This window comes from Sminthopsis crassicaudata, chromosome 4 (assembly GCF_048593235.1).
Source record: "Sminthopsis crassicaudata isolate SCR6 chromosome 4, ASM4859323v1, whole genome shotgun sequence".
Taxonomy (NCBI): domain Eukaryota; kingdom Metazoa; phylum Chordata; class Mammalia; order Dasyuromorphia; family Dasyuridae; genus Sminthopsis; species Sminthopsis crassicaudata.
The window spans coordinates 356,233,968-356,257,681 of record NC_133620.1 but is presented as its reverse complement, the minus strand read 5'-3'; the positions used below and the strand labels follow the sequence as shown (position 1 = coordinate 356,257,681).

At 36.8% G+C, this 23,714-nt stretch overlaps 1 protein-coding gene across 1 annotated transcript; it reads left to right on the top strand.

Annotated features, from left to right (window-relative positions):
- The first annotated feature begins 4,544 nt into the window (after positions 1-4,544).
- Positions 4,545-22,935, top strand: LOC141539279 (CMRF35-like molecule 8). Its single transcript, XM_074261821.1, has 7 exons — positions 4,545-4,699; positions 12,892-13,191; positions 14,731-14,851; positions 16,402-16,508; positions 18,347-18,384; positions 19,043-19,144; positions 22,255-22,935. Exons 1-7 carry the CDS (start codon positions 4,627-4,629, stop codon positions 22,381-22,383), a joined length of 870 nt encoding a protein of 289 aa, XP_074117922.1. The 5' UTR covers positions 4,545-4,626; the 3' UTR covers positions 22,384-22,935.
- Positions 22,936-23,714: the final 779 nt, after the last annotated feature.

Here is a 23,714-nt window from a genome sequence, read left to right as displayed (position 1 = left end):
ATAACAACCATTAGTAGTTGTTCTTGTTGTTGTATCACATCTGATGAAGAAGCCCTGATTTGAGATATTTTAGGCCAGGTAAAAATGAGAAAATGCTGATTGAGAATCCAACAGAGAAAGGAGAAGCAGAATGAAGAGAGAAGCTGAAAACAGACAGAGAAGAACAAGTATACTTGAAAGAAGCATAGTGCAGAGAAATCAAAGATGGAAGCAGCTTTTTGGGACTGGGAACCAAGGGATTCTTGGTTCTTACTGAGAGAGGAGTAGTAGGAGTAATAATAATCATCAATGCTTATCAATTGATATGTATATTGATTTACTTTTCTGAGAATATCTGTTCATCTTTTTCAAGAAAACCCTGGAAATAAGTCATTTCTAAGCTTTGCTGAAAAGATGTTTCTCTGGGATTTAGGGAAGGAAAACATAATTAGCCAGAGTGTATATAAAAATCTGAATCCCTTCTTTTTGGGGTCAGATTCCCCAAGAACTGAATCCATTTCATCTTAGTCAAGAGCCAAGGATCTTTATGGGGGAAAAAAAAGCCCAGAGCTGAAGATAACAAATACATTCTTTAAAAAGCAATATCAATTCATTTACATTCAGAGAGAGAGAGAATGATAGTTTGTGGTTATAAACATCCAAAATAGCAAACATATTGTAAAAAAAAATTATAAAAAAGAGAACCATACCAAACATTATGGAAATTCATTTCAGCAATCATAATTTAGTTGTCACTAACCTAACTTCAGTTACACCCAATCAAGTAGCATGAGAAGCTACATCTTAACTCTGCTCATTTCCACACTTCTGATGCTGTGAACTTGTCATGAGGATGACTGGATGAAACAGATAAAAAAGAACTGGTAACCTTTGCCCTACTTCCCCAACCAAATTACAGAATTTCTAAAAAAAAAAAAAAAAAAAAAAAAAAAAAAAAAAAAAAAAAAAAAGGAAGCCCTTTGACACACAAATTCTGAAGAAATCCAAGTTTTGATAAAAAGGAACTGTTGCCAAAAAATTAAATACTTGAAGGAACCACAGGTGTGGGTATTGTATAAAAGTGAGTAAGGAGTCACACAGGACAAGTTTTCATTTTTCCCTAAATCAAGTCTTCATGGGAAGCATTCAGCCTTTGTTTGAAGTGATTCCTGAGGGAATACGTATGCCCACATGTAACTAGTGTAATATCTGTTCCCTCATGTCAAGCAGGAGCTGGGGAAAGAGAGAACCAGAGAAGATAAGAAAAAGAATTTTTTTTTCCTTCAAAAAGATACCATTTATGGTTGTCCCACCTTGGACATGTGTGACAAAGGCTGAAAAAGTGTTCTTCAATTCGTCAAGTAAACAGAGTGCCTATGCTTTGGTAACAAGTCATTGACGAGTATTATAGGGCTTAAATAAATCTTATAGATCATCCAATTTAATCACCTCAATTTTTACAGTTTAGGAACTGAGGGCCTTGGAAGTTAAGTGGCATATAAGATCACACATTTGGAAGTTATGTTTCAATTCAGTCCTCTGAATCTAAATTCAACCCAGTTTTTCAAAACGATTCATCCCTACCATCCAAATCCTCACATACCTCTTTTATAGAGTAAGAAACTGAGCACCAAGAAGAGACAATGATTGCCTATGGTCAACCAACAAAATAATATCAAAGCCTAAATCAGATCATAGGGCATCTGACTCCCAATTCTTTATACCAACACGCTTATCTCACTGAAAGTTAAGGCATACATAGGACCAGTTAAGCAACAATATTTAGAAGCGTCATTCTGATTTAGGGTTGGAAATTCTTTTGGGTTCCCGATTTAAACAGCACCCAATTTTCACATTGTTTTCAGTCAGCATCTATTTTAAAGGAAGCTCTGCTAACAAAGCATCAAGGGTTCTTGTGGTTGCCCTTTTCTTTGCAGTACCAAAATTATTGAATCTCTCATGAAAATTAGTTGGAGGAAGGAAGAAAGAAAGGTCTGGAGAAGTCATAGAAACAAGTGCTAAACCCAAAGAGCAAGGTTATTGTCTTCCTCCAAACTAAGCATTCTCACCTCTATTGTGTAACAGTAAACCTGCTTTACTTAAGGACGTGTGACAGGAAACAAATGTGTTCTTGTTCTTTTTCAGTCAAGTCTGACTCTTCATGACATCATTTGGTGCTAGAAATGAGTCAAAGTGAACTTCTTCCAAGGGAACCCAATTTGGGTTTTTTGCCCTAAAAATAATAGCTAACACATGGTAATATGCCAGGCACCATGCTAAGCATTTTATAATTATCTCATTTGATCCTAATAACACTTGAAGATGGGTGTTTTTATTGTCACCATTTTATTTTCTCCACAGATGAGAAAACTGAAGTTAAATGAGTTGCTTAAGGTCAACACAGCTAATAATTGTCTAATGATGGATTTGAACTTAGGTTATTTTGACTCGAGTCAGTGCTCTACCCACTGTGTTACCTAGCTGTCCTAGAGGGTATTATTAATTCTGGTGTCTCCTAGATTGAGCTGGTCTGTTTATCCTTAAATACCAAGTGGATTTTATCTGTATAAGGTGGGAGTATAGGGTGGGAGAAAGGCAAGTAGGGGCAACTAGGTGGCGCAGTGGATAAAGCAGCAGCCCTGAAGTCAGGAGGACCCGAGTTCAAATCTGGTCTCAGACACTTAACACTTCCTGGCTGTGTGACCCCGGGCAAGTCACTTAACTCCAATTGCCTCAGGAAAAAAAAAAAAATAGTTTGAGAAAGGCAGGTAGATTACACTACAGATAATTAGGAAAGCTAACCCCAGCCCTTATATGAAAAGAACTATTCTTTCACCGTAGTCTTTTCCCAACTTCTTCCTAAGGATTTGACTTTTTCTCTTATTCCCTCAACTCTGTTCCTTAGGAAATAAATGATTTTACTTCTGTTAAGCACTTTATAATTCTTATTTCATTTGATCTCCACAACAGTCCTACAAGATAAGCATTATTATTATCCCCATTTTACAGATGAAGAAACTCAAGTAAGCAGAAGTTAAGTAACTTGCCTAAATTCACAAAGCTACTAAGGGTCAAAGGCTGGATTTGAAATCAGGACTTACTAACTTACTAACTCCCAGTCCAACAAGCTAAACACTAGCTTTCCTTTTTAAAGGAAAATTTTTCTGAAATAAAATAACTTTATATACTTCCAAGAACAAAATGGGAATGTGAAAACCTTCCTTAGTGTACTGATAAAACTGAAATGAATAACCATTGCTTAAGCACTTATCAAGGACTCAGCAAAATGCTAGGAATTGCAAAAAATTGAAGAGCCTGCAGGACAGAGATAGTCTTCCTCCTCAAGGAGCTCAAGATCTATCAGGCAATACATGACTATCAGATATGAAAATATTTTAGGTCATAGTGCAAGCTATTTTATTGAGGAATAGCTAGGTGGCACAGTGGATATAAAGTATGAGGACTTAAGTCAGGAAGATTCATCTTCCCAAGTTCAAATCTGCCGTCAGACACTTGCCAGCTATGTGAGCCTGATCAGGTCACAACCCTATCTGCCTCAATTCCCTTATCTGGGGAAGCTAAAAAGGAGCTAAAAAAGAAAATGACAAATCACTTATTTTATAGGGTCACAGAAAGTTAGATACAACTGAACAACGGAATGAACAGTCTTATTGAACAGATTCTGTCTTCTTGGAGTTCAAAGAAAGGAGAATTCGGCAAGGGCTTCCAGAAGTCTCCTTACAGGGAAGCCACAAAGGAATGATGTCTCCTGTAGGAATGCTGCTGCTAGATCCATTGAGGAAGAAGCGGTCCCAGTACATGACACAGGCAAGTAGCCTAATGAACTGCAAGCTGGGCTTGGAGTCAAGAAGAACTGAATTCAAATCTCATCTTTGTTAATTGTCATCCCAATATTTACACAAGTGGTAGAAATTCAATCCGTACACTGTTGCATCTCAGCCTCAGAGGTTGCACTGAGTGCACAATCATCTGGGAACAAAAAGTCATACATCCACTCTCCCTCCGCTTTGTCTTGGCTTGTAGCCTTTTCAAGTTAAAGAAGTTGCCATCAGTGCAGTTGCTAACCTTGGTGCTGTTATACATTGAAGGCATCTGATAAAATTGCTGAAAATATGCTTTAAAAAAAAAAGGATAGGAGCAAAAATACAGCCCTGCTTTACTCTATGGGTGACTGGAAAAGGGTAAGAGCATCATCTATTATCTAGAATCCATCTATAAACATAGAATTTGGCACATAGTAGGTGCTATAAAAATGCTTATTCCCTTCTTTTCCCTCTCCCTCCAAACACAACCTATTTTTAGTCTTTTTTCTATCTTTTTTTTTCCCCACTCACACTTCTTTTTGGCAACTTTCATTCCCAGTAAACTTTCAAATCTGTAAATGCTTAACACAGAGCCTAGCACATATTAAGCACTAGATAAATGCTTATTCCCTCTCCCTTCTTGAGAACTCTAAACAGCTATGTAGATGTCTTACCACTAAACAGCTACATAAAAACAGGAAACATGACACTTAAAAAAAACAGAAACGTAAGTCAGAGGTTTGGAGGAGCTAATTTCTGGGGCACACCATAAAGATTGGAGAAGTGAACTGAAGAGAATGTATTCTGAACACCCAGTGGAGAAATGAGCAAGCAAGAGAGACTCCCGCTGCTGCTGTTGCCACTACCTTCAATCCTACTGTTTCTTTGCCCAAAAGGTGAGTGAAGGAAGTCATTAGAAAGTCCCTCTGGCAGAGGTAAGAGGAGAGAAGTCAGCTGCAGATTCTAGGATGAGGAATAGGAATCAAGCTCTATACAGAACCTAGAATGGACCAGAAACAGATCCACACCAGAGAAAAAATATACTCAAAGAAAACCCTATGTATCTAGACTCAGACTCAAGAAACTTACTTGGCTTTGTGGAAACATGAGAAGTTTTTGGAGAGGAATACCGAGTGACCACCTTGGTCCCTTTGGAATATGCTCCAGTTTGTCAGTCTCTTTCCTAAAATGTCAGTCAAACATTTATTTAGTAACTATTATGTTTCAGGCTCTGCACTAAGGGTTGGGAATACAAAGAAAGGCAAAAGATAGTTCTTATTCTTAAGGATCTCACGGTGTAATGAGGGAGAGAACAAACAAATTTATGAACAAGTCATGAACAGGATAAATTGGGAATAATCAATAGAAGGAAATCAACAGATATAAGAAAGATTAGGAAAGGCTTCCTGTGTTTCAACTGGGACTTGAAGGAAACTGGGGAAATCAGGACACAGAGATTAGGAAGTAGAGCATTCCAGGCTAGTGAAAGTAATTAGAGCTGGAAAATGGAGTGTCTGAGGATCACAAAGAGATTAGGTGTCCCTGGTCTGATTACAACTGAGTAAAATGATCAAATTTCCCTCTGCCCTCTTTTAATGGAGCTTCAGGAAAATGATCTCATTTTGGCTACCAAAAATTGACTCATTCATATAGTTTCTTGTCTCTTTCATCACATAAATGATTTTTTTAAATCTAAATATAATTGTACATGCATATGCATGTATCTATACATGTATATACACACATACACATCTATTTGTGTCTACAGGTAAAGGGGTTGGGAAGGGAGGAGGGAAGAAAAAAGAAATTTACAGGATTATGCTTACATATTTAAAACATTTATGCCTATTTAATTAAATAATATTTAATCATATACTATATATTTATATATACATTTAATATGAATATATTTATATTTAATTATATATTTATTTTAATGTTTAAAAGAAATAGCAAGTTATATATAATAGATTTGCAGTATCATGTGAAGTCATCTTTTTTAATATACTATTAGAGAAATACTTGTTTACTCCACAGATTAAAAATTAAATAAATTTAATTTTTAAAAACTAAGTATAGAACTTTATTTACACTTATCCTTAAGGATGGAACCATCAGGGGGGCAGCTAGGTGGCGCAGTGGATAGAGCACCAGCCTTGAATTCAGGGGGACCCGAGTTCAAATCTGGCCTCAGACACTTAACACTTCCTAGCTGTGTGACCCTGGGCAAGTCACTTAACCCCAGCCTCAGGAAAAAAAAAAAAAGGATGGAACCATCATTCTAGTCATTTAGATTTATATCACCAGGAATCATAGGTTTCTATTTCCTTCTGGATACATTGAAGTTTAGCATACTGGGAGTATAAATGTTTGGAACAGAATCTTACGCCTTCATTTTTACAAAGGAGTACATTGAATTCCAGAGAGAGAGTATGAATTGCAGTGACATGCAACTTTTTAGAATTGTAATCATTTTAAGGGGAAAGTGTTACAGGAGCAACATGCTAATGGCTGCTGGGTTTCTAACTCTGTCCAGCAGAATAGATGCCTTCTTGTGAGAGGATAATAATAATACCAGGAGATTGAAAGGCAGTTATATTCTCTTGCCTCTCTTGCCTCTCTTGCCCCTCTTGCCCCTCTTGCCCCTCTTGCCCCTCTTGCCCCTCTTGCCCCTCTTGCCTCTTGCCGATTTATTTCATTCCCAATTCACAAGCAACAGCTGGGTCAGTAAAGACTGATTTGCAATTCCTTCAAGTGTGTTATGATTCACAGTTTGGGAGACTTTCAAGAACCAACCAGCCCCTTAATGGTACAGTCCCCTTTAACCCTTTACAGGCTTTCTGTGTTTTGCACTTAGATATGGTCCTTAACAGTAAAGAAATAGAATCACTCTTCCCTCTCCTTCAACCCCTATATCCAATTAAATACTGAATCTTGTTGATTCCACTTCCATCATATCTCTTGCATCTAGTGCTTTCTTTCTACTCAAATTATCTCTTGCCTGGACTACTGCAATATGCCCCTAATTAACTGGTCTTCCTGTTACCATTTTCTTTTTTCTCCAATCAATCCTTCACACAAATTCCATGATAAGAATCTTCATTCACTGGTTCACCCAAGCCACTCACCTGTTCAAATGTTTCCAGTAGCCAGTGTTCTATTGACTCTAGGAAATAAATACAAACTATTCACAAAAGCATTTAAAGCATTTCACAATCTGACTCCAGTCTTCCTTTCTGGACTTCTCATATCGCACTACTTTATGCACTCTATGTTCTGGTCAAACAGGATTACTTGGCCTTCCATTCCCATATCTATGTTTTCTTGCCTTTGCTCAGCCTGTTTCTTCTACTCAGAATGCTTTCCTTCTCCACTTCTGCCTCTAACAATCCTCAGCTTGCTTCAAGGCTCAGTTAAAATCCCACTTCCTTCATGAAGCCTTTCCCAATTGTTAGTGACATCTCCTTCTTCAAATTATCTTGTATTTATTCATCTATTTAAATGTTGTATTCCCACCAAGAGAATGCAAGTTTCTTGAGGGAAGAGATTATTTTTCACTGTTTCTGTCTTTTCATCTCTAGTGCCTGTCACAGAGTTTTCTGCATAGTAAGAGCTTAAGATATTTACTGAATTCGATTTGGCCCATCATTTTAACATGTCCTTTTTTTGTATCTTTTGTTAATTAACCAGTTTATCATAGGTAAGAAAAAGGAAGGAAGGAAGGAGAGAGAGAGAGAGAGAGAGAGAGAGAGAGAGAGAGAGAGAGAGAGAGAGAGAGAGAGAGAGAGAGAGAAAGAAAGAAAGAAAGAAAGAAAGAAAGAAAGAAAGAAAGAAAGAAAGAAAGAAAGAAAGAAAGAAAGAAAGAAAGAAAGAAAGAAAGAAAGAAAGAAAGAAAGAAAGAAAGAAAGAAAGAAAGAAAGAAAGAAAGAAAGAAAGAAAGAAAGAAAGAAAGAAAGAAAGAAAGAAAGAAAGAAAGAAAGAAAGAAAGAAAGAATCTATATCAAAAAGGAAATGAAAGTAGGCTGTTCTTGTTGAAAATTATGTTGGCTCGGTGGTCAGTGCTTCCCTTTGGAAATGTTTTTAAACATTCCATTTGCAATGTATCTTAAAATATTGTTGAGAACTGAATTCACAGTTGCTGACCTATAGTTTACAGAATTTAAATTCAATCACTAAAAAAATTTCAGCAGTGGTATCTTCCAGTTCTTTCAACATCTATCCCAGGCTGTTATTCATTAGAATCCTGAGAAGCAAAGTTAAAATGGGGTCACTTTCTATTCTCATTTTCTTCCATTCTCATTTTTTTCCATCCACTTGCAGACAGTACTATTCTTTGATATTTCTCTTGCCATAAGTTTAAAAAAAAAATTTAAACAACTTTTTCTATTGTCATTAGAACTTATTATCCGTCACAAATAATTCCAGACTTTACTGCTTCTGACATTATTCTTTCAAGATTGTGCCACAGTTTTGAATTTAGGTTTCATTACCTGTTCTTGCTTTTACTTTCTATACTTTTAAAAACTGATCTGGTTTATGACTTCTTTGTGAAGCTATGTTAAGTCTATTAGGACAGCTCCATCTTTTATTCCTCATCAGAATCATTTCTATTTTAGCCTTCAAAAAAAATTTTTTTCTACATTGAACATGCTGCTCTCTAAATAACTAGCTCTGTAGCTATATTGGGGATTTTTCCCCTTCCTTTTTCATTTTCAGTTTAATAACCTCTTGATCAGACTCCAGGCAAATATCTATTCCTGGTACTCTATCATCAAGAGCCCCATCATTCCTGTAATTTAATCCATAGTATAGAAGTCTATCTTCTACTCTCAGATAACTATCTTAGTCAGCTTTTCTTTTCTCAAACTTACTTTATATTCTGAAGTCCTACTAGTGTTCATGGAAATAACACTTGTCTACTCAAAATGTTTAGTTTCTTCCCCAGGGGTTCTTAAACTTTATATAACATATGACCCATCCCTTAACAACCCATTTACCCCCAAGACATTGATTGGGCTCATATGAAACAGGTTCAGTCCTGGGGGACTGACCCAAAGATGTTTATTTTCTCTCTTTGACTCACTAAACTCTGCCTTCAGTTTTACTCTGGGGAAATTTCCAAAATAAAGAATCCTAAATATACACAGCAGAATCTTGACCTCCTAAAATATACTATATGTATATTGGATGTGGGACAGCTTTTATTTTGTCCCCCACATAAAATACTTCATGAGAGCCCAGAAACAAATACAGAAATACATAAAATACTCAAGGAATGTATTAGAATACCCCGAAAGAGAAGCATGTTTCAGGGATAAGATGCTACAAGAATTATCTTTTCCCATGGACCTATATTATTTTAATAAATCACAGTAATAGTAGGGTTGGTAAAATTCAAATCTCTTCCTTCCCCTTTCCCACCCACTCCTACTTCCACTTCTACCACCACCATTACCACACACACACAAAGAGAGAGAGAGAGAGAGAGAGAGAGAGCAAAAGAGAGAGACACACAGAGACACACAGAGACACAGAGCGAGAGAGACACAGATACAGAGACAGACAGAGACATTAGTCCTTCAATTATAGGTCAGTTCTCTATCAGCAATATTCTTCCTTTTTCAAGATGCATGGTGTAGAGTCAGCCTTCCTCTAGGAAACTGATACATCAGTGTTCAAACTCGGAAACTTTCAATGTTGAGATTATCCATTTGGTAACTCCCAAATCTGATACCACCTAGGAAATCTCTCTTTTCTCATTCAGAGTTTAGATTTGAGGATCACATTGCCAAGGAAGCACAAACTTCTTCATTATTCACAGTAGAGGTCAGGTGTTCAAAAATACTACCCATGAACTTCTTTCTTAAATATAAACAGAATTACCTCTACCATTTATTACTCAGCTAGAGAACATAATTTGTTGAAAGCGATCTGAAACATCATAGTAAGAAAAGTTCTATGTGTCTTGGCTGCAAGTCAACATTAGCTGCTCTTGAGAGAAGAGAAGGAACAGAAAGAATGGAAGAAAGAAAACAAGCATGTTAAATATAGTTATATTTTATTTTAACATTTATTTTTGTAAAATTTCAAGTTCCAAATTATCTTGCTCCATCCAGTCCCCACACTCCCTTTGAGAAGACATGTAATATAATAATAATTATACATGTGAAGTGATGCAAAATATATTCATATTAGCCTTTTTGTAAAAAAGAAGAAAAATAAAATAAGTGGAAAATATGATTCAATGCACACTCAGAATTCATAAGTTCTATCATGTTATTTACCTTCTCAGTAAATAGATGGGGAAGGGAAAGAATTTGAAACTCAAAAAAAATGTTATAAATAAATAAATAATAATTTTTAAATTTGATCAAACAATAATTCATCAGTGCTCTCTCTCTGGTTTTTATCTGAGTCATTTGGAATTGTCTTAGATCATTTATCAGCCAATAAATTGACCGTTTAACAATAGATCATCATTACAATATTATTGTTACTATGTACAAATGTTCTCCTAGATATACTCACTTCACTTTGCAGCAGTTCATATAAGTTTTCCCAGATTTTCTGAAACCACCCCCCTCATTCCTTATAGGACAATAGCATTCCATCATCATCATATAATACAACTTGTCTAGTCATTCCACAATTTATAGGCACCCCTTCAACTTCTAATTCTTTGCTCACCACAAAAAGAACTAGCATAAATATTTGAGGAATTATGCCCTTTCCTTTTTTCTTTCATGTCTTTGGGATACAGACCTAGCAATGGTATTACTGAATAAAAAGTTATGCATGATTTTATAGTTCATAGGACATAGATCTAAACTGTTCTCCCAAATGATTAGACTAGTGAGCAACTATAAGAGCCAATTACACTTGAAACAAGAAAACCTAAAACAAGGTGTCAACTCAGTGGAATTACCTAGATAATGGTTCTCTAGTTCACATATAACTAGTATATTATGATATAATCACTCTAGTTTGATATAATGATATAATCACTCTGATTAGTATATACTCAGTATAATGAAATGATGTAATAGGATATATAAGAACTGGAGACAGGCAGTCAGGAGGAAGTCAGATTCAGACTGTGGGGGGAGACTAGTTCAGGCTGCTGAGGGAGACTGGTGTCTAAGACTGAGACTGGGGCAGACTAGGACAGAAAACTAGCCTGAACATTACAAGCAACTCTACCAACAATGCATAAGTTTACCCATTTTTCCATATCCCCTCCAGCATTTGTCATTTTCCTTTTCTGTTATGTTAACCAATCTGATAAATGTGCGGTGCTACTTCAGAATTGTTTTAATTTGCATATGTAAAATAGTAATTTAGAACATTTTATTTGACATTGATAGCTTATATTTCTCTTGAAAACTGACTGTTGATATCCTTTGATCATTTATAAATCAGGGAATCACTCTTATTCTCAGTTCTCTCCATATTTGAGGAAATTAGGCTTTTTTCAAAGATTCACTTCAATTTCCCCCCATTTTCTATTTTTTTCTTTTTTTGGCTGCATTGGTTTGGTTGTAAAACCTTTTAAATTCGTGTAGTCGAGATTATTCATTATACTTCTATCTCTTTGTTCATAAATGTTTCCTTTAGCCATAGATTTTAGAGGCAAATTTTTCCATGCTTCCATAATTTGCTTATATTACTCTCTAAGTCTAAATCATGTACTAATTTTTACCTTATTTTGATATACAATTTGAGTTGCTGGTCTATGACAAGTTTCTGCCAAACTTCTTTCTGGGAAAATGAACACTGCTATGAATATCTGCAATGTGCCAGACACTATACTAAGCATTGTCTCTTTAGATCTTCACAACAATCTTGAGGAGTAGGTGCTATCATGATCTCCATTTTGCAGCTGAGGAAAATGAGGCAATCAAAGACCAAGAGACTTGGCCAGGATTGCACAGAGAGTATCTAAGGTCAGATTTGAATTCAGGTCTTCCTGACTCCAGGTCCATTATTCTATCCATTATATCACATAACTGTCTCAATAGAGTAACAGACCAGTTGAATTACACCACAATGATTACTGTGCCCAGAAGTCACCATGAAACCATAATCAACTGAGGTTAGCTGCCAAGCAGTCACTAAGAGCCAACATCAGTAATTGGAAATTGGAAGCATGGAGATAACCCAACCAATGGGGATCAAGACAACAACAAAGTTAAATGACATCACTTTGCATCTTTAGTCTTATAGGGTTGAGGGTTTGAATTGCCCCTCCATGTGGGTATCCTTATATTGGTGTTCTAAATATGCAACCTTCATATTTGATCCCTAGTTGTGACCATTCTTTACAGTGATGGTGTGTGTTTATGGGACAATATGCTCTAGGTTTATGATGGAAAGGAGAGCAAATGGAGATGTTTTATTATAACTTTTCTTACTATGTTAGTTCATTAAGAGCCTTTGCTTTGAACAGATTACTCTCTAGTTAATTAGAGGAAAAAATAGTTTTGAGTAGTGTACAGAATGACCTTTACCAAAAATATTTTTGAACATTCCATGAGGGAAAAAGGAATGCCCCAGGTACTACAGATATTGGGGCCAAAAGTACTCTATTAAAAACATTTTCTTTTACAGATAAGGAAACTAAATTGGGAGGGAGAGTAAATAGTGGCTTTACAAAGTCAAAGTGACACAATTAAGACTAGAACCCAAATTTCTTGTTTGATAGTCTTACATTCTATCCAATTCATCATCTTGTCTCCTGGCCCCCTAAAGACAGCTTCCTATATGAAGTCACAAAGTATAGTCACTGCATTGTAGTGTCTAACACTTCTCCTGGAGGGAATTCTGAAGGAACTTTTGCTTTCTCTTGGGGAAGAAAAAAGAAACAAGAACAGAAACTCTAACCTTCAGCTCCCAAACCTTAACAAGATTATCTGGTCCTGTTTCTGAATCTGATAACAATGTCCAGTGTATCCCTGACTTCTACTTCATGCTAATGTCTTAGGTTGATGATTTCTGATGAAGTTTTTAAGGGGAAACAAGCTTATGAAATACCATCCACTTTGTTTTAAACCTTGCACATGAGATGACAATATGGGTTTGTGTTTTCCAGATTGTTTATCTCTGTCTGGCCCCAGTGAGGTGACTGGCATTGTAGGAAAATCCTTGATTGTGCAGTGTTCCTATGAAGAAAAATACAAGACTAAACATAAATACTGGTGCAAAACCTCACTTTATTTCCTTTGTAAGGATACTCAAGAATCAAGAGTTTTCATCAAAGACAATCTTGAAAATCTAACATTCACAATCACCATTAAAAACATCACTGAAGCTGATGCAGGAGAGTATTATTGTGGGATTAAGCAAACATTATTGGATTCCAGGTTCACAATTACTATAATTGTTTCTCCAGGTAAGAGAAATACTTCTCCCAGTACCCAGGGCTTATGGAAGCAAGAGTTATCCCCCATATCCTACCCCTGCAATTATAGTAGTAAAATCAATCCATAACTAATTGATGACAGCTCCAGATAATGAATATGAGTGTTTGGGTACAGATTTGTGCCTATTTACCTGATTATCCATCTAAGTTGGGTATGAGTCCCCAAAGTTCCCAAGGTCATTATCAACGAGATCCATATCTCCAGTGTATTAGCTACATTGGAATGGCTAAGTCCTCTAGTTTCACTCTCTATTCCCTCATAGGCATGAACTGAGCTAGGAAATTTTCCCACAAGTGTCCTATGAATCCTCTGGAACTGTACACATCCCACATCCATCCCAAAAGGCTAATGATCCCCTTGGCCAGGGAGAAGGGGGAAGGGAATGTGATCTCTACTGTGGCCTGTAGCCTAGTTATAATTAAGAATTAAGGGATGTTCCCCAACTCCAGCTCTTGTCCTGGTTTATCATCTCCAAGAAATCCCAAACCAAGCCCCAGTCTCTCTGCAAACCCCAGGATCTAGCCACCTCCTATACAAGGTGTTAAATTTTCTATTCTTGTAACTATACACAATTCTTATATCTCCGTAGAGCTTTACCATTTTCAAGGTTTCCCCAAGTGTTATTTAATGCAATATTTAGTTGTGTAAGTATCATTATCCCCATCTACAATTGAGGAAGCTGAGTTTTAAAGTGGTTAAGTTTCTTGCTCTAGGTCATCACCACAGCTAATAAGATCCAGAAGCAAGATTCAAACTCAGGATTCCTATTGTTCTTTCCAATGGTCACATTGGATCATATTCTCATGATGTAACAAAGGGAGAGATTATTGAGACTTCTTAAAGGGCCCATGCCACTGGTCACTGCACCATGAGTGATATCTGCTGTTGCAAGAAAAAAAAATGACCCAAAATGAACAGAGAGATCATTCTAACTACTTTCAAGGCTTCTCTGAAAACACTGTATTGACTTCTTCCCTACCATGACTTCCAGCTTCTCCCCTTTAAATAAACCATCAATCAAGTGAGAGCTCTCTGTATAAGCCCTCTAATCTTTAACCCATCAGGCAAAGATTTAAAAATACAAGGATATGAAACATTAAGATTTATCTAAGTGGTCTTTTACCTGTATCTAGGCCAGCAGTTCTTAATCTTTTTTGTGTCCTGGAGCTCTTTGGCTGTCTGATGAAGACTATGGGTCCCTTCTTAGTGATGTTTTTAAATGCATAAAATAAAATTCACAGGATTACATAATTTTAAATATAGCTATCATAATAATTCTTTAGAATGAAGTCATAGAACCCTGATTAAGAACCATGATCTAGACATATTTTGTGGGGTTTGGCAAATGAGTGACCCTCCTGCTGCAGCAGATCTCATCCCCCAGAGTCATTTGTCTGGTTGTTGTCATGAATCACAAACTCTATATAAAATGGAAATGTAAAAGTATTCACATAAGAAAAGACAAAGGGACAAAGTCTTGGATTTGATTTGAACTTTTCTTTTTCTAGCAGCTACAGTGGTCCCAAATAGATATATAACCACATCACCAACAAACAAAATAACGAGCAAAAATGAAATAGGTGGAGAGAAGACTTCAAAAGAGATTAATGACCTCATCCAACTCCCAAGGTAAGAATAAATTCATTATCTCTCCCCCAAATCATCCACTCTTCTGAATTCCCCTATTATTATTAAAGACGCTCTCAGTCCCCTAGGTTTACAAACTTAACATCGTCTTACTTGACTCCTTATTCTCCACACATATAAGCAGTTGTCAAATCTTGTCATTTCTACCTCCACAAAATTTCTTGCATACTTTCCCTTCTCTCCATTCACACAGCCTTGTTGGGATTTAGTACCTCTCACCTGGACTACTACAATAGTCTTCTGGTTGGTCTCTCTGATTCTAATTAGGTTCCTGGACTCTTCCAATCCATCCTCCAAAAAATGCCAAGGTATTTTTCCTATAATGTAGTTTTGATCATGTCATTTCCTTGCTCAGTTAGCTACCATGACTCCATATTACCTTGAGAATCAAATATTAGGTACTCAGTTTGACAGTAAGGTTCTTCACAACCTGGACCTTGTCCTGTCTTTCCAGTCTACTCATATTTTACTACACTCCACACTCAATGACGAAGAAATGCAAGTCCACTTTCAATTACTTAAACATAATACTCTATATCCCTTCTTTAGACCTAAGCATTAGCTTCCCCCATTTTTGTAGTGTTCTACCTTCTCACCTCTGCCTCTGAACATCCCTTGGATTTTTCCAAGATTTAGTTCAAATAGTTCCTTCTACAAGAGATCTCTCCTGGTCTCCCCCACCCTTACTCTAAGACTACCTTCCTTTTACTCTGTATCTTATTTACCCAATTATTTACATACTGTGTCCTGCATTCAAATGTAAACTCCTGAAGAGCAATGACTACTTTTAAAAATATTTTTGTCTTTCTTTGTATCTTTAGCCCTTAGCACAATGTCTGGTATAGATACTTAAAAATTCTCATTGATTGATTGATTGACTGAGGCACAAAACCATAAAATGTCAGAGGTAGAAGAGATCTTAAAGACCACTTAATTGAACTTTAATTTAAATTTACTTAATTTGAAGAAAAAATAAACCAAGCCTTAAATTTTTAGATTACACAACTTGGGTGAAATCTGGTTCTCTTAGGCCTCAGTCCAACAATCTCTCCACTACATGTCCCAATGTGGAGAGTACATTTATGTTCAGAACTGGACATGTACATTTACTCTCATGAATGATTATCATGATTCATGGTTGCATCTTCCCATTTCTGATATATAATTGGTCTTAGCAGCCTATCTATATTTTTACTTTTGTTGATATTCAAGCTGGGAACCCCATTAACCTTGAATTACTTGACCCTGTAGCCAATAAAGGACCATATCATGGCTCTATGTTTGGTCATTAACAAGAAAACCTTTTTAGTTCCCAATAAGTTTTTGGGTTTTGTTTTGTTTTGTTTTGTTTTGTTTTGTTTTGTTTTGTTTTGTTTTGCATCATTCTCCAAGTGTTGATCATCAGTCTATCTTTGGCAGGTCAGTTATCCAACTTCAGATAGGACATGGAATGTGTACCTCAACATGAAAGTAGGAAGGGTAAAGAAAGGGATTAGATCATCAACTATTTTGGATTTTCTTTCTTTCTGCAGATCTGGCATTCTTGACAAGTCTGGAGTACTGCTCTTGATCCTGAGTCTTTTAATTATTTTATTGGTGGGAGCTTTGTGTTTGGCTTGGAAAATGAGGCAGAAAAGAGGTTTGTATATCACCCTAAAACATGTAATTTTTTCTAGTTTTGTTCATTTTTTTCAATTAACTAGTATTTTTGTTTCTTAGTTCCTCCCCCCTCCTCCATTAGAAAAAAAAATCTTTCAATAAATATGTATAGTCAAACATAAAAAAAAATAAAACTGTTCTTATTGGTTCTGTCCAGAAATGTGTCAATTAGTTCCATTATCTTGCTGTAATGAGGTAGCACTCTTTATCACCAGTATTCTGAAATCATAATTGGTTAAAGTCTTAAACCTAAAAGTTCTTCTTACTTCACATCAATTAATGCAAATTTACCTACTTCATACAAAACATCCCTTCTATCATTTCTCATTGATCAATAGTATTCCATTATATCCATATACCATAGTTAGTTCATTCAATACTCAATTATTTGACTTAGATTCTGGTTTCTAGTTCTTTGTCTCCACAAAACAAGGTGATATAAATATTTCTCTATGCATATGATCTTCTTTGGTATCTTTGCTTTACAGGACAAGTAATGCTATCATTGGGTCAAACGTCCTGCCATTTTGTAACTTTTTCTACATCCAGTTTATCTTTCCCTCTCTGTTCCAACAAGACTTTCTCTCCTTCCTCCTTCTTTCCCTAGTAAGCTACCTAAGCTCATCTTGGGCTCCTCTGTATATTAATGGCTCAAGGAAAGGTAGAGGCTTTAACCATAGCCCCTCTCCATTTCTAAGGCTCTCCAAAAAGAAAAACTCAAAGCAAAAGCCATGGGGAGTTGGAACGGGAGTACTTATATTCAGAGGAGTATAGAAATAGATCTTCACTACTCTTCACATGGGGAATTTCCTGTCTGCTCTTACTTTCAAATACAGCAGCCTCATTCACATGCTCCAGTTACCCACTGTGTATTTTTGGCCTTTGGAGAAGGAAGTAGTCTGTTTTCAGTAATCTGTTTCTCAGATTAAAGAAGAATTATTTTCTTATCTGATAGCTAGACTTGTATCATTTTTCTACAACTTCACTATTAATATATTACATAGAAATATTTCTCGGATCTACTTTATTTTAGGGCACTGAATAGCCTGGGCATTTTTCTCTAAAGGCCCAATGGTCTCATTTCTCCTTGTTTTGAAAAATTAGATCTCAGTAAAGCTGCTCATGTAAAAAATTAAATTAGTAGTCCACCTCTTCCAGGAAGCCTGACTAGATACCTTGTCCAGCTCTAGTCAGTACAAACAGTTCAGTAAATCCCACCTCAACACAACACCAGTTCATTCTGCTCAGTGATAGGAGTGGAAAATGGGTTATAGGACATAATCTTGAATAGAAATATGAGGAGTTAAGTGGGGTCCTCTATGATCTTTAATCAGATCTTTGTTTTTAACATGAACAGTGGCTAAGAGTCAGGTTTTCAAGGGAGAAAAAGAATATAGTATGCATTGCTCAGGCCCTGAAGTTAAGACCCAGGAAACACCCCCAAGTGAAACATTGCAAAATTTTGGATGGAAAACAAAACAAGAAATGGTCGTGTTTCTTCAAGGGTAAATTTCCCATATTTTTTCTTCACTCAGTCCTGCTTCCTCTTTTAGATAATGTCTCTGCTTCTGAACTCATCCTTGTTCTGTAGGCCAAGCCAATTGACTCTGAACAAGATTGTGCTCTCTTGGGCTTTAAAGTCTTTAATACTGGTCCTGAGGAGAATAGAACTGTTACATAAAAAAGACACTGAATGTTCTCTCTTTCTCCTCTTACACCCATCATCCTAACTCAGCTTATGCATTTTCCATGCTGACTATTCTCTGTGCTCTATGGAAATGACTTTATGACTGCTTACCATTCTTTCTTCTTTTTTAGCTCGTGAGAAATCCAAAGTGTTGCTGGACTCTGGTCAGGTAAGAGAAGCTATAGTCTGAGGGAAATTGAGATCCCCAACCCCCTCCTGCTCCATTCCCTGATAAGCATAGAAGAAAAGAATGTCGTTATTTAATGCCCCATGGCACAATGGAATCTTCCTTTATTTTGATCCATTCTTGTAGAGAGGTGATATGGTAAGGGAGTTGGAAGGCTGGCCTCAGTCAAGAATACTTGACTTATACTGGCTGTGTAATCTTAGGCAAGCTAGCTTTTCAGGGCCCTGAGCATCTCTAAGACACTGTGTTTACACAGTAAAGGTCATTATATTACAGCAATCATAGCCCTAGTCTCTATCCCAGTGTGTAACAAAGGTGTGGCAATAATTTACAATTCAAAACTGAAGGCATTGTGCTCAGGGGCTCAAGTTATCACCTTTCACTTACTCTAAGAGTATTGCAGATAAAGTATAACAATCTAAGTAGGCTTTTTCCTGGTCAGAAAACTGGGATGAATTTAGAGGCGGGATAGAAAGACTTTGGGAAGATGTATAGGACTTTCAGAGAAGAGTCTACAGGCAGAGAGAACTGGATCAGCTAGGAGGGGAGATAGATAATGCTCAGTGAGAATCCTGGATATGGTTATTGACATGGTTCTGTCCAATGTGCTGACATATCCTTGTGCATTGTTCCCACGCAGCCCATTAATGAACTTTGTTACAAGAATCTGAAGCTGCAGGAGAGACCCTCAAATCAGGATCCACTTATCCAAAGCAATCCAGATATAGAATGCAGCACTGTGGTGAGAACTGGAGTCTTCCTTTCTCTACATATATCCTCAGTCCTCCCTATAACGTCTCCCATTCCCATACTAGGAAATTTAAAGGCATATTGGAAAAGGCAATATCCAGAAAATCTGAGTAAGTTTGATGTCATGGAATGGAGTCAGCCGCTTTTGGTATGGCCAACACAGGATGGGGAAAAACATAAAATATATGGATTTTTGACACACGTGTAGTCCCTTAATGGGTTTGATATCTGTGTTTTGAGAACACAGATTGGGGATTTTGGATTGAGTTATAGTATCAGTGAAAAAAGTTGGGAGTAGCTCAGAAATACAGTCCTTTCTGTGGCTTAAAAATGTCAACACCTAATCCAGTCAGGGATTTTGTTGTTGTTGTTGTTAAGTTTTTGTCCTTTTTTTAATCTAGATTCACTTTGGTCTCTGACTTTTATTCAAGTTCAACTTAAGATCTATCAAGAACAGTGTAAATCCTGGAGAGAAATAAAGACATTTTAAAATACCCTGATTCATGGGTAAAATTTTTAGGAAGATGAAACCCCTGGGAGTGCATGATATCATTTATCATGTCATCAAGGGGCAAGGCTCAGAGAATATTACTGCACATTGGTCTTCCCTGTGCTAGAAAAATATGGACAGCAACACTCCTAGAATGACTTACATCCAGAACAGAATTCCCCAGTAGCATTATTTCTGCATCAGGAAGAAGATAAAATTACTCCAATGTCAAGAACTCTTCCACTAGAGGGATGATCTTCTATCATTTCTGTATTCCTAGTTTGGCAAAAACAATAATGGCATTCCCAGTGCCCAGATGGGGACATTCTTCCAGGTAGTATAAAGGTAGTCATGGAAGTGATATTTCACCTCCAAATTGGCTCTACCCAATGTCATTGACACTGATTGGCGGTCTAGCTATACTTCTGCATGTAACTCAATCAATCAATAAAAATTTAATTAAGGATCTTTCATGTGCCAAGCATTGTGGTAAATGCTGGGAATACAAAAAAAAAAAAAAGGTAAAAGACAATCTCTGCCTTCAAAAGGCTCACAATAAAATAAGGAAAACATTAACAAAATTATAATTAATTAACAGAAGGAAGGTATTAGAATTAACAGAAGGAAGGTACTAGAATAAAGATGGTATTATGAAAGGGTTCTGATAGAATGTGAGATTTTAGATGAAACTTAAAGGGATCTAAGGAAGCTAATAAATAGGATAAGGAAGGATGACAGCAGGTATGAAGGACAATCCAGAGGTGAGAAATGGAGTGTTGTGTTTGTGGAACAGCAATAAGGCCAGTGTTTCTGGATCAGAGGCCCTGCAGGAAGGAAAGTGCAAGAAGACTAGAAAGGTAGGGAGGAATTAGGTTATGAAGAGCTTTGATAACCATACAGAGAATTTTATATTTTATTCTGGAGGTGATAGGGAGGTGATATGGAGCAGGGAGATGACATGGTCAAACCTATACTTTAGGAAAAATTATTTTGGTGGCCAAGTGTGGGATGGATTGGAGTAAGGGAATGGGGAAGTGGGGTTGGGGGATTGGCTGGCAGACCCACCAGCAAGCTTATGTAATAGGCCAAGCATGAAGTGATGAAGTCCTTGATTGGCTGTATCAGAGGAGAAAAGGGACCACATTTAAGAGTAGTGAGATAGTGAGTAGCTGAGGATGACAACTGGGTCACAAACTAGGTGACTGGGATGATCATGGTGGTATAACCACAGTAATGGGTAAGCTTGGAAGAATATATTGAGTTTAAAATGATTTCTACTAGACATTCAGTTCAAAAGAAAGTTGAAGAGTTTGAGACTGGAGATCAACAGAGATTAAAGAAGAATAGATAGATTTGAGAAAAATCAGCATAGAGACAGCAATTAAATTATATGGTTTCTGATGAGATTATCCAGTGAAGTAGTATAGAAAGAAAAGAGAAAAGAGTCCCTGTGGAAAACCTACAATTAGTGGTTTTGACCTGGATGAGCATCCAGTTATGGAGAAAATGCTCTCAAATCCACTAGACTAATCTGACCTTATTGCTTCTCTACATGATATTCCTTCCAGAGGGAAGTGTAGGGTATAGGGTATTATCCCCAGGATACATCTGAGGAAACTGAGACATAGAGAGGTTATACGATTCGCCTCAACATCACAGTTAATCAGAGATCAAGCTTGAAACTAACCTAGATGCTATACTTACTCTGAGCCCAAACCTCTTCAGGGACTCTCCACCAAAACTGCCTCCCTTATAACCCAAGACAGAAACAAGGCTTTGTTTAACATTATTTTAGAATTGTAGCTTGAAGTCAAATGAAACTTGAGTCATCAGAAGAAACCCTCAATAAGTGAGGAACTTTAGAATTTTTCATTTTGAGTATATTTCTAACTCTTCTCGGGCATGTAGGTTGGGGAAAGAATGTGGTGAAAATTGAAAGTAATAGGTTCCTGTGCTGGAAAAGGAAAGATATGGAAGACGGCTTTCATAAAATACCGTATCAGGGATAATGGTGAAGGATGAGAAAAGAAGAGCAGAAAGCCTTGCTATAGGAACACTGAAGTTTTAATTGCCAGGCTCAAGTTAGGAGCATTGCAGAATTGTTATCCCTGAAACAGGTACTAATTCAAATAGGGATTCCTAAATTTACTTTTACTTTAATCCCTACTAGCTATGTGTTATTGGGAAAAGCCTTTAACTCTCTATTATGTGGGTTTCCTCTCCTGTCTCATCTGTACTATCTGACTCTTTGCCTGCTCCAACTCATTATGTCCATCCAGCAGTTGCCTTAGCCAAGGATCTAATGACGACCAATTAAGCTGGGTCTGTACATACTTTATGATCTCCCACTTACAAGTCAAGGATAGAATAGATGGGCTAAAGAAGGGGTTGTGTGATATATAAGGAGGAACAGCCATATCAGCAAACTGTTTAAAAAAAAAAAAAGCCAGCACTACTGGGAAAAACTCTGGTTACAGATCAATGAAGTCTTATAGGTGGAAGTCTTGGATAGATCATCCCTGTTCCATAAGTACTTGAGAAATACGGCTCTAATTTTATTTTCGTTTTCTCCTTCCACAAGTAATCTAAACATATTCCCTTTCTCTCTACAGATTGATGATCAAGACCAGTCTGTTACATATTCCACCTTAAATTTTCCTACAGACAACCAAAACATAGCTCTGGAGACTCAGAAGTACCTAGAAGAGAAAACAGTGTATAGTACAATAAAGTTGACATAGGCTGCAACCAATTGGCCTCCTACACTAAAACCCAGCCCTTTGGAGAAAAACATAAATAAACTTATATCTCTTTTCCACAAAGCCTTATATATAGAAATTTTATATTGCATAGGTATGTAGAACATAGCTAAACAAATGTCTGGTAGGAAGGTGGAAAGAGGATAATTTTTGTCTGAAACCCATTAGAAAGATATATGAGAAGAAAGATCTATCTTGGCTGGGATTCGAAGATCTGGGTTCAAATTCTGTTTCTTTCTGAGTCGAGACAACTAATGGAGATTGAACGTGGATCAAAACAGCACTTTTACCTTTTTGTTGTTGCTTGTTTGCTTGGGTTTTTTCTTTCTTTCTCATGTTTTTCCCTTTTAATCTGATTTTTCTTGTGTAGCATGGTGAATATGGAAGCATATTTAGAAGAGTTGTACATGTTTAACCTATGTCAGATTGTTTACTCTCTTGGGGAGGAAGGAAAGAAGTTTGGAATGTGTTTTGCAGGTATGGATGTTGAGATCCATTTTTGTACATATTAGGAAAAATAAAATACTATAATCAAAAAAATTTTAAAGATATTTTGCAGTTGATTGTAGCATTAATTCAGTTACTCATCACAATTTCAGATTTAAAGAACTAACCAATCCCTCCTTAGCATACCCACTAGCAGTTCAGGTTTGGCAATACCCATTACTCTTCCTATGCTTTGCTTATTTCATTTTGCTGTTTGACATTCTGAAGTCAAAAAAGTTGTATTTGAGTACTACCTTCACTTTTGGCTAACTGTGCCTTCCTAGGCTTGTCACTGGATCACCCTGAGGGTCAGGCTCCTCATCTATAAAAGGAGAATCATGAGATTCAGAGCTATAAAGACATGAAGACACCATATGAAGTCTTACAGACTTTTGAAGAAATAATTCTGCATAAGTTTGCTTATTAACTGTAACCTAGAACTCAATGTCAGCATTTGCATAAGACTCTCCTTAATACTGGAGAAACCCATTATTCATACTTCTGTTCCAAGATAAGGGGGTAGAGTTGACAAAAAGTTAGGAGAGGAGAGATGCTTGATTTTTTGGCTTCAGTCTTTGAGAAGCTACACAAGGTGGTAAAAATGAAGCACACAGTAATGATTCTCTCCACAAATGAGAAGAGACTTAATGCAAATGCCAACCTTGAGCCAGAAGAGTTACCTATCTAGGGAGAATTACCATAGATTCCAAGTCAAGCCTGAACAGTATGAATCTATTTGTTGGCTTAAAGAAAGCCAAATACTTATATAACCTTGGTGAAATATAATCAATGATGAGTGGCAAGTACGGGGGGGGGGGGGGGGGGGA